The 17,549-nt window shown below is 66.1% G+C and overlaps 2 protein-coding genes across 3 annotated transcripts; both read right to left on the bottom strand.

The window, feature by feature from the left end:
• Positions 1 to 4: 4 nt before the first annotated feature.
• On the bottom strand, positions 5 to 5,745 carry CASTOR1 (cytosolic arginine sensor for mTORC1 subunit 1). 2 transcript variants are annotated; one of them, XM_037378054.1, is made up of 9 exons: positions 5,580 to 5,745; positions 5,376 to 5,446; positions 2,693 to 2,886; positions 2,397 to 2,529; positions 2,041 to 2,164; positions 1,266 to 1,379; positions 1,097 to 1,179; positions 874 to 964; positions 5 to 788 (listed from the first exon to the last, which is right to left on the bottom strand). In XM_037378054.1, exons 1-9 carry the CDS (start codon positions 5,690 to 5,692, stop codon positions 326 to 328), a joined length of 1,386 nt encoding a protein of 461 aa, XP_037233951.1. In that variant the 5' UTR covers positions 5,693 to 5,745; the 3' UTR covers positions 5 to 325. The 2 variants fall into 2 exon arrangements, with proteins under 2 accessions (XP_037233951.1, XP_037233865.1); XM_037377968.1 differs by having other exon boundaries at positions 606 to 788; positions 870 to 964.
• A 595-nt stretch (positions 5,746 to 6,340) lies between these two features.
• On the bottom strand, positions 6,341 to 16,963 carry TBC1D10A (TBC1 domain family member 10A). The gene is made up of 9 exons (XM_037377844.1): positions 16,758 to 16,963; positions 13,791 to 13,890; positions 10,657 to 10,764; positions 10,201 to 10,307; positions 9,425 to 9,539; positions 9,093 to 9,158; positions 8,548 to 8,737; positions 7,957 to 8,111; positions 6,341 to 7,729 (listed from the first exon to the last, which is right to left on the bottom strand). Exons 1-9 carry the CDS (start codon positions 16,961 to 16,963, stop codon positions 7,337 to 7,339), a joined length of 1,440 nt encoding a protein of 479 aa, XP_037233741.1. The 3' UTR covers positions 6,341 to 7,336.
• Positions 16,964 to 17,549: the final 586 nt, after the last annotated feature.

Here is a 17,549-nt window from a genome sequence, read left to right as displayed (position 1 = left end):
GAAATAAAAATAATAGTTTTTAATAAGTCAATAAAAATCCTATGTGAAAATACAGCTTGGGAGGAACTGGGGGTTCACTCTTGTCCCCCAGCAATAGGCGACAGCCCAGGCAGGGGCAGGGGGCCACCCTGGAGGGACCACAGCTCCCCCCACCTTGGAGATTTTTGGGGTGCCAGGGGGAAGCCCAGCTCCAGGGATGCTTTCACCCCTCCACAGGGCTGGTCCAGGGGTGCCCCAGAGCATCACAGCCGCCCCGCACCCAAGGGGACCTCACCCACAGGGGGACACACAGGGTGTGGGGACATATCCTGCCAGCCCTGGGCTGTCACCCCCAACACCACGGTGGCACATCACTGCTCTCTAGCACGTCCCCTCCTCCAGCAGGTCCCCAGGGACACCCACTCTCCTCCCGAGCCCCCCACCCCTGTGCAGGCAGGACTGGAGACAGAGGATGGTGGCCCTTTTGCCTCGCCTGTGGGGTGGCACGGTGGGGAACGCTCTCCCCTCCCACAGGACACTGTCCCACTGCCACAAGGCCACCAGGTCCCTGAAGCCACCATGTCCCCAGCAGGCAGGGAGTGACGCTGCACCTGGCTCTGCCCCGCACCAGGGGGAGCCTTAAAATTAAAAAATAAAGAATAGAGGGGGGAGTCGGGGGTGGGGGGAAGGGGAGTCCCACCGTGCCACCGTGCTGGGCCAGCCGGCATGGGGACAGCCAGCCACTATCTGCTGCTCTCCTGACGCTGCTGCAGCAGCTGGATGACCTCGGCGATGCCCTCCTCAGGGACCTGCCGGGGGGGACAGAGGGGGTGTCAGCCCCGGGGGGACACTCCACCGTGGCAGGTCCCCGGGGAAGGGCAGCAGCTCACCAAGGCGTGATCGAAGTTGAAGGTGCTGATGTAATACGCTGATATGTCAGCGGCGGCCAGCGGCTCGGCGATCTGCGCCACGATGCCACACTCGTCTGGGGAGGCAAGGCGGCACAGCCATGGGGACACGCAGGGAGAGCGTCACCTGGAAGCACCCCCCGGGTAGGGGAGGACAGATGGTGGTGGCATGGAGGGGACACACACAGAGCCGCCATGGCCACACTCACCGAAGCCGAGGGGCTGCCCGCCGATCCGCACCATCCGCCACAGCTCCCCTGTCGAGCTGGTCAGCAGCAGGTCGCTGGGGAACCTGAGGGGGGGGCAGGGTGAGTGTAACCCCCCTCCCTCCTTGAGCCCCCAGCCCCAGGGATGGACAGCCCTAGGGATGGCACCTACCGCTTCTGGGTTTCGGCGTCCATCACGATGGAGATGTAGCCCTCGATGAGGGAGAAGGAGAAGAAGGTGATGGAGTCGAGGTCCTGGCTGCCGGTGCCAGCTTCCCTTGGGGGGCTGCAGGGTGCAGGGGGAAAGAGCTGCAGGGAGGGGTCATGACTCCCAGAACTGGGAGAAGGGCTTGGTGGTGGCACTGGGTGTTTTTGAGCATCGTGTTGGGATGCTGCAGGGTGAGCTGGCGGCTGGGGGGAGGACAGGGAGGGCCAGGAGCAGCTGATACCCGCAGGGTCTGTGACTAGCACAGCCACCAGGTCAGGGGCAGCAGGTGCTGGCCACAGTCAGGACAGGGGTGACACCAGGTTTTGGGGCATCCTCAAAATGCTGCAGTGCCTCCAGAGCAGGAGGGTCCCACCAGAAGGGACCCCATCCTGGGGGACGCAGGAGGTCCTTGGCCAGGAGCATCCCCTCTCCCTAGATGCCATTCCCACCAGCCTTTCGAAACCCACCCTCTCCTGTTCTGCAGTCCCCCCTTCCCAGGCTTTGCTGCAATGGAGGGCTCGTCCCCCGGGTCACCTCAGTCTCCCACCTCCCATGGTGGCAGCGGGACCCACAGCACTGATGTGTCTGCAGCCCCACAGCGTGCTCGGCAGGGCAAAATCAGTTTGCAAAATACACCCAGAGCTTGAAAAGCCCCTGGGAGCAAGGGGGAGACATGTCACTGCAGTTCAGGTGGCACCGGACGAGGGGCCACTACTAAGTCCCCATCCCCGGGACCCACCTGTGGGAGTAGAAGAGGACATCGATAAGCATGGTGGCGATGGCAGGCAGCGTGTCGGGGGCCACGGCCATGACACAGAAGCGGGTCTGGGGGCTCTGCACGGGGTGCAGCGTGGGGCTGGCAGCTGGCAGAGAGAGAGCCACCCGTCAAGTGTGGGGACAGCCTGGGGACAGTACCGCAGTGCCACCCTGTGGCCACCGCAGCCACAGCCCGGCATCCCTCAGGGTGCGGAGGGGTGGCCCTGGGAGTCCCCAAGGATGCGGGTACCAGCGGTGGGAGCTGGAGCACCTCGGTGGGGACCGGGTGACCTTAGGGATGGGGTGGCCCTGGGGGACACGGGACCCAGCATCGTTCACCTGGCTTGGGCTTGAGGAAGCCGTTGCTCACATCGTCACAGGTGACGGGGACGCACTCACCGCTCTCCTCCTTGTAGATGTCGAACTCCCCTGCCAGCGTGTGGATCACCACTGGCAGGTCCCGCTCCCGCACCTGGCCAGGGGTGCAGGATCAGGGCTGGCACCACCCCCCCCGCCCCACAGCCCCCGCCCCCCCCCCCACCATCTGGGGGCGGTGGGGTTCTCACCCAGCTCCGCCGGAGCCGGTACTCCAGTGGGACCAGGCACCACCGTCCCTGTCGCCGCCCAGCACTCACCAGGATGAAGTCGGTCTGGTAGGTGGAGAGCATCAGCACTGAGACATGGTGCTCGGCCAACGGCGCGATGACCGACCTGGCAATCTTAGTGACACCGGTGGCCTGGCAGCCGGACGGTGCCCGGCCGTTGGAGACAACGCTGAGCACCAGCCACGTCGAATCCGCCACCTGCATGAACTCGGAGGGCGGCAGCTCTGTGAGGGATAAGGGGAGACGGGGGCACGAGGCTCGCTGGGGCTCGGCACAGCCAGTGCCACACGCCCCGTCAGTGCCACAGAGCTTGTGCCAGCTCGGGCACAGCGTGGCACACTCCCTCGGGAGCTGAGCTGGCCCGGCAGAGCCAGGACAGGATCAACCCCAGGTGCAGGGCTGGAGTTGCTGGTTTGGGAGTGCAGACTGGTCCCATCCACAAATGGAACGAGCCAGACAGAGCTGAGCCGCTCCACGCATGCGCTGAGACAGCATCAGAATTTGGCTGTGGGGATATGGGGGGCCAAGGCTATGACACACACACCCCCCCCCAGGCCCAGGACACAGCTCTCCTCCCCACGCCAGCACCCCGGGCTGGGTGTGAGGGGGTGTCAGGGTACACCGTACCCCAAAACCAGCACCACCAGGGCCCTGGGGCTGCGCCGCTGGTTCCCTGCCCCCCAGGAGCCCCCAGCACCAGGGATGCTCAGGCAGGGGGGGAACACGGAGCACCGGAGGGGATAAAGCGAGGACCACCCCACCGTCCTGGGGGTGGCCAGCACCCTGTGCAAGCCCAGCAGGGAAGGGCTGAGCCCAGGCTGGCGGGGAGCCAGGGCTGCCTCCCAAAAAGCTGCTTTTGTTGGCCGGGAGGCCGTGTGCTGGCTGGTCCCCTCCTGTGCCAGGAGAGGGGCTGGTGCTGCCAGGGTGCCCAGGACTCATCCAAGCAACCCTCCCCCCCAGAACTCCTTCCCCACCCCACAGCACTCCCTGGAAGGGACAGGGTGGGCTGGGCACCCAAGGGGGTCTCCAAACCGCTCCCCCCACCTGGCAAAGGTGGGAGGCAGCACCCGTAGGAGACAGCCCCACACAAGCACCCAGCTCTTGGGTGGGTACATGGTGTCCCAGCCGAGCTGAGAAGGCAAACTCATCACCCCAGTGGCAGGGGGGAGGTCACCCCAGGGAGGGTCTGGCACGGTGGTGGGGACCCCATCGAGGGACGGGATCTGCACCCTGCTCCCGAACCGTGGCTGGGGCAGGGCGGGAGCAGGGCCGGATCCAGGGCCTCGGCGGGTGTTTCCAGCGCCTGTTCCTGTGCAGGAAGCGCCAGAACAGCCTCGGCTCCGGCCCAGGGCTGAGCTTTGGGACTGGGGGGGGGACAGGACACAGGGACATGGGGACCTGTCCCAGCGCTCACTGCCTAATCGCTTTTCAACACCACCCTGGGTGAGGCTGCGAACACATCGGGGGGACCCTGTCCTCCCCATGCCACACACCCCAGGGCTTAATCCGGATCCCTAAGGAAAGAGATGGGGTGCAGGTCTCCTCTCCTCGGGGTCCTCTCCCTGGCCCTGCAGCAAGGGGATGCTGGCAGCCCCCCAGCCCCGGGGAGGCGGGGGGGGTGTACGCACTGCACAGCGGGGCCGCCAGCTCACAGGACCATTGTTCAGCACTTCCCGCCCTCCCCTCGGGATTGAGGAATATTTGTCTGCAGGCCCCAAAATAAAACAATACATGGGGAACGGCTCTGGTGCTGGGAGGGGAGAGCCTGGCCCCACAGCCCCTTCCCAGAGCAAAGGGCCAGGCAGGGAGGTGGGAGCTGGATCCGGCTGGCGAGTGCCCCGTGGCCGGAGTGCTGACCCTTGCTCCTTGGGGCACATCCAAGGTGATAAGCTGCAGCCGGCTCCTGCGGCCTCAGCAGGAAGGTTTGGGCGTGGGAAGCCAGGACAGGATCTGGACCCTCCGGCACAGCCCGTTGGGCCGGTACCCCGGCAGGACCGGTGGTGAGGCTGATGCACGGTGCAAGTGAGGTTACCAGCAGCGGGGACGTCACCGAATGACACCTCCCAGGGAGAGGAACCAGCTTGGAAAGGCTCAAACCTCCCCAGGACAACCCAAAATCCGGTCCCTGCTGCCAGGCAGCACCCCCAGGCAGGGGTGCAGAATCAGCCCCTCTCTGCCGAAGCACCGGCTGGCCCCATCCCTCGTCGGGCGGGGGCAAGAGATGAAAGTGGCCAAGGGAACGACAGAAGTGGCCAAGGGAAGGATGGCAGGAGGTCTGGCAGCAGCACCCTGTGCAGGCTGGGAGCCAGGGTGCCACCCGTGAGCACCCCAGGAGGGACCTGCCCCGAGCAGCCAGGCTTTGGGCTGGTGCCGGGCCCCCCGCAGACCATCCCATGGGCTCAGCAGCCCGGTCCCATGAGCTGGTGGAGATGCAGCTCTGCCTGCGAGGGGGTTATAAGGGTGAAGCAGCCACGCCGCGAGAGCCTCGGCCGGGCAAGCTGGTACATCCCCAGCGCAGGCGCCGAGGGGACGGGAGCTGCACGGCCGGGAGCCCCGGGGATGGGCACGTAGCGAAGCCGCCGCGCTACAAGCCACGACTCGCTCCCTGCGGCCCAGGCCCAGCACACTGGGCTGAGAACGTGCACAACTCGTGCCTGCGGTGCCTGCCCCCCCGGCGAGGCACGGGGCACGGCGGCAGCCCCCCACACCGTACCTTTGAAGCCCTCCTCGTCCAGCATGATGGTGTAGTCCTCGGGGGTCTCCGTCAGGCTGAAGAACTTGCACCTGAAGAAGAAACCGGTGCTGGCGACCCCAACGCCGCCGCCTCCCCGGGTCGGGCACCGGGATGGGGCTGGGGGTGAAGCTGGAGCGGTGCCGGGCACCGGAGGAGGAGGAGGATGGGGAGGAAGGCCGGTACCTGCAGCGCTGGGGCAGGAAGAGCAGCTTGAGCAGCGGGTGCGTGTAGAGCCAGAGCCCGCGGCGGGCCAGGCTCAGCACCCGCACCCGGTGCTCCAGGATGTGCAGGTCCATGGCGGCCGCGCCGCACCGGGCCCCGCCGCCGCCGCCGCCGCCGTGAGCGCGGCCCCGGCCCGCCCCGGCCCGCCCCGCGCCGCGGGAGGGGCAACCGGCCGCCCCGCCCCGGTGCCTCGGCACGCAGCCCCGGGTGCCCGGAGCCGCCCCAGCACGGAGCCCCGGCATGTCCGCACCGGCCCCGGCCCGCAGCCCCGGGGACGCCCGCGCCCGCACCCGCCCAATCCGGAGCCCCGGCATGTCCGCACCGGCCCCAGCCCGGTACCCCACGGTGCTCCGCACCGGCCCGATGCGCAGCCCCGGGGACGCCCGCACCGGCCCCGGTCCCGGTCCGGAGCCCCGAGGTGCCCCGGCTCAGAGCCTAAGGGATGCCCCACACCGGCCCCGCGGTGCCCGACCCAGGGTCTCAGCGGTCCCACCCTTAGTGGCTCCACCGGGCCAGTGACAGAGTGGTGACAGCAGCAGGTCCCTTCCCAGGACCCTCCCCAGCACCTCCCCCAGGGCCGGAGCACCCAGGGGAGACGGGGTCCAGACCAGGGTGCCCCCCACAAAGCCGGTGCAGCAGGAGGAGGTGCCACCCCCTGTCCCATGCCACCCCTTACCCCGCAGTGCAGAAGGGTGACAACAAGACACGGTGGCAGCCGCAGGCGCTGTGCCTTTACACAATCCTGCTTTATTTACCCCTTTGTACAAAACCGTTTTTTCCCTGCTTTATTTTACAAAGCCACCCCCGGCCCTTGGGGAGGGCAGGGGGGAGAGAGGGGACCCTGCAACCAGGGAGCACCTGGCCGCTCACCCACCCTGTCTCACCTCTGCTGGGGTCTTGGGGTGGGTGGCAGCGGTGGGGAGAGCCCCGACAGGGCAAATGCTCCCCCCGAGCCGTGGGGAGCCCAGGGACGGGGATGGGGGGGCTTTAGCCCCATGGTCTGGCATCAAATCCTGCTGCCTCCAGCTCCCAACCTCCGTCCCTGTCCTGCAACGGTTACTGCCACGGACGAATAATAAATAGGCTCAGTGAGTAGGTAAATTTGGTACTATATATAGGGCTACAGCTTGATATATCCTCACTACGTAAAGAGGAGGGGGGGAAAGGGGTCCCCCCAGCTCCTCGCGTACCCCCAGTCCCCCTGCGCCAGGCGCGAGTGCTCGGGAACTGGGTCTGGGTCTGCCCGGGTGGGCAGAAGGGTGGGGGCTATGGGAGGGACCCTGGGGGCCATGGGTCGAGGGGCTCTGGGACAGGGAGAAGGGCCCGAGGGGCAGCCTGGCCCCTCTGGCTGTGGGGAGGGAGTTCAGGTGGCTCAGCCACCCCCTGCCAGGGCTCCCACCGCTCGTGGTGCCAGCACCCTGCCGGGGTGGGCACCCAGCACAGACCAAAGGGGTCTCCCCTCTGGTCACGTCTGGCCAAGCTCCTGCGAATGCCCCCCAGCTTTGAGCCTGCCCCGAGCAGGCATCCCTGCACACGGGGACCACGGTGTCCCCATGCAGCCACACCAGCCCCCTCGTCCCCATCCCTGCAGCGCAGAGCCCCCAGCACCGGGTGCCACGGGTCCCCACATAGCCCCCATCAGCGTCCTCGAGCCCGGGTCCGTGCGCAGCCCAGCTGAGCCCGGCTGCCCGGGGTGCGGACCCAGCACCGCGCTGGCCCTACAAGTACGTGTCCTCGCTCTCCCGGGAGCTCAGGCTCTCCTTGGACTGGTGGTGGGGGGAGACCTGCGGCTGCAGCAGCTCCCGGGCTGAGCCGGGGGCCCCGTTGCCCTCGGCCCCAGGGCCGTTGGCAGGGCTGGCTGGGCCCTTTTCTCGGCTCTTCTCCTTGCTCTTGCGGGCCTTGGGCACAGGGGCAGGCCCGGGGGAGACGACGATGGAGGGGACGGGCTCCAGCGCCTTGCGGGTGGGGGGCTCGGCCTCGCTGATAGCCTTGGCGCCATGCAGGCGCGGGGGGGACTTGCACTGCAGCTCCCCGTGCGTCTCCCGCCACTTCTTCAGCTGGATCAGGTGCTCCCGCTCGATCTGACGCTCCGTCACCGGCAGCTCGATGACCTGCAAGGGACGGGCCATCAGCATCTCCCATCAGTGACAGTGCCATCCTGGGTGGCTCTGCACCCCAGGCACTGGGGCAGGGTCTGGGATACCCCACCAGGGCAGAGGCAACCCCAAATCAAAGCCTTTTGGGAAGTGCCCCCATGCTGCACCAGGGGCAGCCCAGTCCAGCAGCCTGGTGCCTAACTGGGCAGCACTGGGCCCCGGCACCTTCCCCAGCACCTCACCTCCTGCACCAGGAAGGTTTCCTGCATGATCTTGGGGCTGAGGGCCCTCAGCCTCTCCATGGTCTCATACTGGCCCTGGCAGGACTTGAGCTTGTCCGAGGAGCCCAGGGTGTGTTTGAGCAGCACAAGGCCCACTCGGAAGATGATCTTCACCCCTGCAAAGGGAGAGGTGAGGCAGTCAGCACCCAGCAGGACAGGGTGACGCCGCCACCATGTCCCTCCGATGCTGTAGGGTACAATATGCATGCCCTGACTGCTAGCAGGACCAGGAAGAGGGGGGATTTGGGATGGATGTGCCCCCAAAACTCCAGCAAAACAGCCCAGCCTGCACCCCAGGCACGTGGCTGCCACAAATCTGCTCTACAATGGGTCCCACGTGCCAGGCACAGGGAAGCAGCCACAGCAGTGCTCCTGCTGCAGCCCCGGGTGCCATCCTTTGCCTTACCCCTTTGTACAAAACCATTTCCCCCCGCTTTATTTTACAAAGCCACCCCCAGTCCTTGGGGAGGGCAGGAGGGAGAGAGGGTACCCTGCAGCCAGGGTATGGCTGGTCACCCCAGGAGGAAGAGGAGGACAGTGGGGAGCTTCTACCTTCACAGAAGAACATGTCCCAGACGCGCAGGACAGAGCTCCAGGGCAGTGTGCGGGAGAAGGCGCACATGAACCACTCGGTCATGTATAGGATGGGATCGATCTTCTGCTTGCTCAGGTGCTTGTAGGCCACTGGTGAGACCTTGTGCAGCAGGGAGAAGAGGATCTGCCCATCCAGCTGAATGGCCTCCTGCAGGAACAGTGTCAGGAGCCCCAGTCAGTGAGCACCTTAACCCCAGCCCAGCCCTGGGATCAGCTCCCCAGTGCCTGGCCCCAGAGGAGCAGCAGCCCACCCTTCAGACCAGGCTACAGGAGCAGAGCTGTGCCCCACAGATGCCGGCAGCAAAGCTACGTTTAGCTCCCCATCTCTGACTGTGGGATGCTCCTGGGGCCACAGCACAACATGGAGTCCATGGGAGCACCCAGGATCTCCTTGAGCTTCCTTCTTTCTCCAGGGTGAGAAGCTGGGAAAGCTTGAGAGCTTTCGGCCTGGAGACATCACAGGTCCCTGCTGCCACCAAAGACACCACGGGCCCTTCACTCACCAGCTTCTCACTGTAGTAGCCAGGGAGGTACTTCTCGCAGATCTGCACCAGGCACCAGAACGCTTGCTGCAAGCCAAGGAACAGTGGGTGAGCACCCAGGTGTGCCCAGGGGACATCCCTACAGCCCCCACCCCACTCCCAGGGACCAAGGGAGTGGGCAGGAGGAGGCAGAGCGTACCTGGGACAATGGACACCTCCCTGCACCAGCCAAGCTCTGGGGTAAATGGGTGCCGTGAGCCAAGCACTCTGTCCACCCCAGAGACCCACACCTCCCCCTGGTTCCAGCTCTGTGGCCACTAGCTCTCCCTGCCCTCCCAGGCACGTGCCCATACCTCGGCTGGCATGTGCATGAGCAGGACAGCAGCGATGGGGGCCTGGGCCTGGCAGTAGCCTTCCTCTGGGCGGTACAGCGTGTATGCCTTCAGCACCCGAAACAGGTCCTGCTGCCTGCAGAGACACCCCAGGGATGGAGAGGTGGAGAGAGGGCAGGAACACGGCCCAGCAGCCTCCCCCATGGGCCCTATCAGCACTGGGCATCACATGGTGATCTGGCTACCAGCCACCACTCTTCCCACCCGAGCTTGGGTCAGTCGCTGCTGGGATCCCTCTTCCTCACATACCCAGGGCTACAGGACACGATAACCACAGCTCTGCTCTGGGAAGCTCTACCCACGGAGGCCCCATCCTGCCCGGATCCAAGGGGCAAGGCAGGAAGATGACCATCTCTCAGGGTGAGCCGTAGCTGGGCACGGACCCAGCTGCAAGCACAGTGGCACAGATGCTCCCCGACACGTGGAGAACAGCATTTCCCTGTGAAATGGATGCCACAGCTGGCCAGTCCCTCGCTCTGCCCTCCTGCCATGGCAATTCCCACCCCACTGGGTGTCAGAGCTGGTGCTGAGGGCTGCAAACCACACACTGTGCTCCTGGGAAGCCATCCTGGTTTTAGCCCATGCCTGGATGCCCTGCAAGCTGGGGGGTATAAGGACCGTGGGGGACACTGTGGGGGACACTGCGGCTCCGTGAGCTGCTATAGACAGTGCCCACCCTGCAGTGCTGCTCCGAACTAGTGGCTGCCGAGGACCTGACACGCAGCAGCTCCACTTACCCATGGCCTCCGCGCGAGACAAACATCTCATGGAAGGGGAACTGCCGATGGAGATCTCGCTCGATCACATCCAGCCACTTCGGGTCTCCCGTGAGGAGATCCAGTTCCTGAGGAGGAGAGGGCTGGGGTCAGCAGCACCCCAAACTGGCACGGTGCCAGCCCTTCTCCAGCATGTGGGGCCAGGGCCCGCAGCAAGCCCAGGGGAGCCAGCAGAGCAGCCACAGCGCTGGGCCTGCGCCTCTGCCTCAAACATGAGCCCCATCAGGTCATGGGTCAGCCCATGCTTGCTGGGACACTAGCCCCCTTGAACCACCCACCCCCCGCAGTGGGAACAAGCAGTTTCGGGGACCCCAACAGACGCCCCAGCCCTGGAGGCAGCAGGAGCCATCCCAGCACTGTTCTCCTCCGCCAGCATCCCCACCGCAGCAGTGTAGGAAGGTCCTCAGCAGCACTCACATCAAACTTGCCGATGTTCTGCTCCAACTTGACCTTACTCCCGGAGAGGTACTGCCAGGCACGGCCCCGCAGAGAGGGTGGGATCCCCTTCTGGCACCGCAGCCGGATCTGTGCGGAGAGACATGGCCATTACGGGGGAAATCATGGAGCGGTGGGGATCAAAACGACCCTGGCGCAAGATGGGAGCCAGGCCCAGCACCGCAGTTGCGGACTGGTCCCCTGCTGCCTCCCTGTTACAAGGGCACGTCCCCCTGCACCCCCAGGGACAGTGTGCCCAGCCACGTGTCCCGTGACAGCACCTAGTGTCACACAGACCTACAGGACAGCATGGGGACAGGCAGCCAGAGACCCTGCTCACCCCTCTCCCCAGCCCAGCACTTAACACGCCAGCTGGGATGGCAGCCAGAGCCGCACCAGCGAGAGGGAGCTGCAGATGGCCGCCAGGAGCCCAGCCGAGGCTTTGTGGCTTGCAAACAGCTCCAAACAAGCCCAGCTCTGCCTCACAGCAGGATCCTGCTGAGAACTGGAAAATCAAACACTGGAGCCAAAGTGGGGAGCGAGTGGCTCCCTCCCCACCCCGCACAGCCCGTGGAAAGCACTGGGGACACAGGGGAGGGCTCTCCGACCCCCAGCCCAGCCCTCCTGCTTGCCAGTGGGGCCATGGAGAGCCGGGAGGTGCAGCATGCCGAGTGTCTCAGCCTTTCCGCCTGCTCATCCCGGGCAAAGGGCAGGACTGGCCCCAGCTCCACATGTGGCTGACTCCCGAGGCCCCCAGGGCCACTGACTGCCCACAGACGGCCACCAGTTTCCTTGGTGCAGGGCACCAGCCAGGACCAAAGTCCAGGTGGGGCAGTGCTGGTACCTACCCCTTGGCAGCGAGCTGAGCCACCTCAACTCTGCTGTTGCCAGCACCCCAGCAGGGGCCAAAACCAGAGACACCCCCCCCTCCCCCACTCCAGTGCCCAGGGAAGCAGCACCATCTCCCCACTGTCCTCAGCCAGGGCATGCAGCAAGGTGGGGCCCGTTGGACCGGTGCTTTCAGCAGTTACCCCACATAAAACCCTGCAAAAGCTCAGCGCAGCCTCGGCGCTTCACGTCCCTGCTCAGGTGGCACATGCCAACTGCTGGAGATGCACCAAGGCTCTGCGAGCCATGGCTGACAGCTCCCAAGAGCTTCTCCTGCCTGCCCAGAGCTCCTTTTCCCCGTTTGCTTGTGTAACTTGGTAACAAGCGGTTCCATTTCTAAGCAGCCCAGCCCAGCGTGGTGGTAACGCCGTGTCCCCGGGAGGGTTTGCTGCTCCCTTGCTGCAGCACTGCTTGTTTGTCCTGGACCCCAGAGGGCTTTTGTGCCTGCAGGAAACGCAGCGGGCGATGCCCAGGGCGGCTGCGGGCAGCTCTGCCACTGCTGATGGCTCCCTTTTCAAGCCGGTCCCCTTCCTGCTGGCTAAGCTGCCAGGAAGGAAGCTGTGCTGCTGGGTTTTGGTTCGGCAGCCTCTCCAGCTGGCCACGCTCAGCGCAGCCAAGGCCAAGCAGCTGCACATCTCATCCCTCAGCCCCACGCAAGGTCCTGCCATCACCACCACACTGGGGGTACCTGGCCCCCAGGATCCCACCGTGCCCTTCCAGGGACCAGGAGCATGTCTGGGCTGAGGGATGCTGAAAGCAAAGAGCAGTCGGAGTGCTGCCTGCCCCCAGAGCAGGGGGAGCTGCCCACGCGTCTGCCCTCCCTCAGTCTGGCTAGAAGGGGCAAGGACCAGCACGTGGCACTGGCACAGCTCGGCGCCACAAAGGACGCGGAGTTGTGGTTCCGCTGGGATCTGGGCCAGGCAGGCGAGGGAAGGAGCGTTTCGGAATCCTGGAGCGGTGCAGGTGGGAGCGAGCCCGGCAGGAGCTGGCCCAAGAGATCCCTGGGCCGTTAGCCAACCCCGGTGAGGCAGCCAGAAAAGTACCGGGGTTTTTCAGAGGCGCAGGGAGCTCCTTCGGAAGCAGCAGGGCCCGAGCCACGCGGCGTGGCCCTGTACCAAAGCAGCCAGGCTTCTGCCAGAGCAGGGGCTGTCGGCAGCATCCGCAGCCAGGCCTGGCACTCTTCCCCGAGCAGCCCCAGGGCTCCAAGCACAGAGCAGCTCTCCAGATCAGACCTCAGAGGCTCTGGGCATAGATTTTTGCTGCAGGATGGACTAGACAGCACATCAGCCCCACGGAGACCCCCAGGAGCTCAGCCCAAGCACGAGGGAGCTCCTCTGCCAGACGTACGCCTGCCGGAGCATTCACCCGAGCCCGGAGGCCAGGCTGCGGCACGGCTGGAGAGCAGCGGAAACTGCCTGCAGAACAAAGCACCCGCCTGCCGCGGCCTGAAAAGCTCTCCCAAATCCTTTGCAAGCGGCCAGGAAAGAGATGAGGGATTCCTGCATCATTCACCAGGCATCGAGCAGGGACAGCGCTCCAGGAGCACAGTGCACAGAGCGGTGCCAGGAGGCTCTGCCAGCGAAGCAGGAAGGAGGCAGCAGCCCTTCAGCCACTGCTGGTTTGTCCCAGCAACCTCACTGCTTCCAGCAGACACAGCAGCAACCTGGGACTTGCTGCATCCCATCCCTGCCTCATCCACAGGCTCAGGAGGTCAGGGAGCACCAACAGACCGAGCCATGGAGCCACCCAGCACACACACCACCATGAATCTCCTGGGGACCCCAGCTTGCAGCCCAGCGTCATGCACATCAGGCTCAAACATTTCCTACCCAAAGCTTTTTTTGGTCTACAAGATGCTCAGAACAGAAGTTTCCATGACTGAACAATTCCCATGGCTGCCTGCAGACAGCCAAAGCAGCCCTAGGAAGGCTCCAGCCCGGCGGGGAACAGACGGGGGCAGGAGCAGGCTGGCTCGGGGACTGCAAGCTCAGCCCCCCACAAGCTCCAGCTTCCCTCCCACCATGAGAAGCGTCACAGGGAGAGAACAGCCCATTCAAACCAACAGCATCCTCCAGAGGCAACGCGTCTGTCTGTGGGGACCTAGTGACACGCAGGCTGCCCCAAAGCCTCAAAGGGACACGGCTGCACCTGGCTGTCCCTCCCTGCTGCTTCCTCTCGCCTGCACAGCTGTCCCGGGGGCAGCCCCAGGGGACAATGCTGCCCCTTACCTTCTTGTGTTTTTTGGCCATCCACTTGTCCCAGTTGTTGAGCATATCCAGCCATTTGGACTCCCGCTGCCGCAGCACCTCCAAAGGCACCTCCTCCAGCCTGCGGGACGGGAGGGAAGAGGCCGGTCAGCACGGTGCCAAGCCCTCCCTGCAGCACAGAGTCCCCCCCATCCTCTCGGCAGCCTGGGTGCCCCCCAGCAGGCACAGAACCTGGCCAGGACACACTCGAGCGCGCCGGCGTTTCAGCAGCTGCTCGGTGCTGCCGGAAGCGCTCACCACCCATGAAATCACTGCGCCAGCGCAGCCCCAGCTCCTCAGCAGTTCAAAACCTCTTGGGAGCAGCCTGCGCTGCACCGACTGCATGCCTCAGCATCCCTGGGGAGCTATGCCCAAAGAGAAGGGCATGGCAAGAAGGTGAGGAACCGGGGAGCACATCCGGAGGCGACAGCTGAGCTAAGCAAGGTCCAATCCACCCTGCGGGGGCTGGCTGCAGACTGAAAAAGCCGGGGCCATAAGCATCGTGTCATCCGCACGGCCCGTCGTACTCCAAAAGCCTGGCGCTGCTCCAGCCCCCGGCGTTGAGCCCGGCTGAGGGTCCCCCAGGAGGGAGGGGAGTGTTTTCCAGCAAGCTCAGCCTAGCCAGGGAATCCAATTTAACCCTGCCGAGGCAGGCAGGGATGCTGCCGCAACGCCAAAGCCAACGAGGGGGAAGCCGGCACTGCGGAAACCCCCTGGGTCCCTCCGCCTTTCGTCAGTGAGGACACGGGTGACAAACAGCTTGGCCAGGCCCTGGGCACGGACATCCCAGGGAGAGCAGATGCTCCTTCGGGACATCAGTAAAGAAGGCCAACTCCAGCAGGCTTGACGCCTTCCTGGCTTTCGGCATCCCAGGAGCAGCCAGACCGTTTCCAAGGACCCGACAGTGGTCTGGATGCTGAGCATCCCCCAGGGAGACGCCAAGCGCCCAGCCCCGCTGCAGGACACCAGGCCCTGCCTCCTCCCAGACCTCTCTGCGTGGGGAGCCGGAAGGCAAGCAGCACAGCGCGCCCAGGGCCACATCCAGCTGGCAGCACTGCCCCACTCCCTGCCCAGCCCTTCCCCGCCGGCTCCCACCCACCACAGCGGGTCAGCGGGGCCAAGAGCGATTGTTTCAGAGCAAACCCGCTCCAAAGGGATCCACTTTGCTTGGTGGGGCCACCCCACCCTCCCCAGCACGGGCTGGGCACGGCCAGCAGCGCAGCCCGGCACGGGGATGGAGAGCGCGCTGGCCCTGAGCCGGGAGCCTGGGCTGCCGGAGGAGCTGGGGCTCTCCGAGGCGTGGGAAGCTTGGGAGCGCTGGACGCTGGATCCAGGAGCTGGCTGTGGGCCTGCTGGAGCCCAGCCAGCCCAGACTGGAAGCTGTTACCAGCTGATGGCTGCTTGGCAGCGGGCACAGAGCAAGGACCAGAGGCATTTCAGATGGCCAAGGCGGGGAGGACGAGGTGAGGGCACGCCAGGCCGGGAGGCGGTGATGCCCTATGCAGGGAAGGCGCTCCTTTGCATCCACACTGTGGGTGACCACAGCTCAGCACTTCCTGATGCCCCCAGACCCTCTGCAGATGCTGGGACACCCCACTTGCTCTCCCTATGCTTCCCCAAACCCTTCCAGCTAGAAGGACCCCAACTCTGCCAGCCACGGTGGAAGGCCACGTACTCCTGTTTATTCCTGGACAGACAGAAACCAGATAAAAGGCCTGGAGGAGAGCAGGATTTGGCCCCAGAACATCTGCAGGGCGTGGGAGGAAGGCTCAGTCCCCAGTGCCCACCCAGTCACCACGCTGTTGGCACCCCCAGGAGCAGCCACTCGCCTCCAGCGCCACGAGCTCCAGCCAGGGGAGCTGCTGCCTGCTGGACCCCAGGGACAGTGACATCCACCCCAAGCACCCAGGGATACAGGAAACATCCCAAACACGCGGCAGGTGGCCAGGATGGGGTGCAGCACCCTAGGCAGGAGAAGCCACCCAGCTCCTACGGTGCTGAGCTGTCAGCCTGGTGGGCAGGGACAGGGTTTATCACCCCGAGCAATGCACCTTGCCCAGCACCAGCAATCCAACCGGCGGTGACTCCTCTCCCTGTGGACTGGCCGAGTAATGCCCATAGGTTAGGAGGGATGAGTGCTTTGCTCGTTGCAGATGGGGAAACTGAGGCACGGAGCCCAACCGACACCACAGCACGCAGGTGTGCAAACCACCAGGGAGGCCCCCTGCCAGCACCGGCCCAGCACCGCCATTGTCCCGTGCTTCTCTGGGCGTTGCTGCGAAGCCGCGGCCAAGAAGGCAAACACCAAACATGCTGCCGAACCAGCTCGCCAGCAGCCCTGAGCGCATTCCTGGGTGCCAGCACCAGCCCGGGGCCCAGCACCTCCTCGCCACCGGCGCCGGTGGCCCTGGCACGCCGCCGAACGGTGGCTCGGCCTCTCCGGTTTGACAGCGGCCAAAAATACGCCGGAATGCGGCGCTCGGAGCGCGGGGTAACCAGACACTGACCCCGGCGGGAGGCCCGGGCGCTGCCGGCAGACTCCCGCCATCCCCCCGCTGCCGGCCCTCCCGGGGGCGCGGGGCCGGCTCGGAGCGCTCACCGCGCACGGGCCTGGCCAGGGCCTGGGCCGCCGGGGGAAGCGGGACACGCCGAGCGGCCTCTGCCGGGACACGGGCTCCCCCCGCCGCTGCGGTAGCGGCCTCGGAGCCCCCCGGAGCCTCGGCCGCCCGCGGGCCGCCCCGGGGGCTGCTGCCGCCCTTCTCCACCGCTGCCGAAGGCCCCAAGCGGCGGGCGATCCCCACCCGCCCGGGACGGGAAGAGCCGCTACCGGCCCGGCCCAGCGGCCCGCAGCCCGGCCCTGCGGGGGCGCTCGGGGCCAGCGGCGGCCTCGGCCGGGCCGGGCGCGGCTCCCCCAGGCGGCGCGGCTCCCCCGGCCCCGGCCCCACTCACGGCCCCTCGGCGCTGCGGCTGCCCACGATGAAGCCGAACTTATCGACGCGCCGCTCCTCGGGGCCGCCACCGTTAACCTCCGAGTCGGACCCGAGCGAGCTGAGCTCGTCGCCGCCCGGCTCGGCCAGGCTCTCGCGGGTGCCGGCCAGGCCCTGGTGGCGGCCGCCGGGCGAGCCGGGCCCGCCGCCCCCGCGGCTCTTGGCCATGGCGGCGCGGCTCAGCGGCGGCGCGGCCGCTCCTCCATGCCGCGGCCACGGCGGCGGCCACGCCCCCCCAGCGGGGCACGCCCCCACGCCGCGCCGCCATTGGGCGGGAGGGGGCCTTCGGCCAACCAGCTGCACGGGTGGGCACGGGGACCGCCCGCCTCGGGAGAGGACTGGTCAAGAGGGCGGGAGGGAGCTGTCCGTCAGGGCTTTGGCCCCGCCCCCCGGCAGCGAGCGCTGGGCAGCGCCTGGGCCGCGCTGAGCCCAGAGCGGGACCCCGCCGGCTCGGCTGGAAGCGCCCGTAGTGGGGCAGCACGGGGATGGGGGCGCTAGGACCAGTCTCCCCCGGGCGATGGCTGTGCTGCAGCCCGGGGTCCCTCGATAACACAGTAACACAGACGTTTTATCCCTCGATATTCCCAGGGTCCTGCCAGGCTGGTAAAAGGGGCTGGGCTGGGCTGGAAGTGTCACTAAAGCACCGGCGTCACGTCCTGCCAGAGACATGGAGGAAACATGGGTCATGTTGGGCACCAGGCACCACGGTGGCTCGTCCACCGAGCACAGCTGGAGGAGAAAGGGTGGATGACCT

The sequence above is a fragment of the Falco rusticolus genome, chromosome 1, assembly GCF_015220075.1.
Source record: "Falco rusticolus isolate bFalRus1 chromosome 1, bFalRus1.pri, whole genome shotgun sequence".
NCBI lineage: Eukaryota > Metazoa > Chordata > Aves > Falconiformes > Falconidae > Falco > Falco rusticolus.
This window is presented reverse-complemented; position numbering and strand designations above follow the sequence as displayed.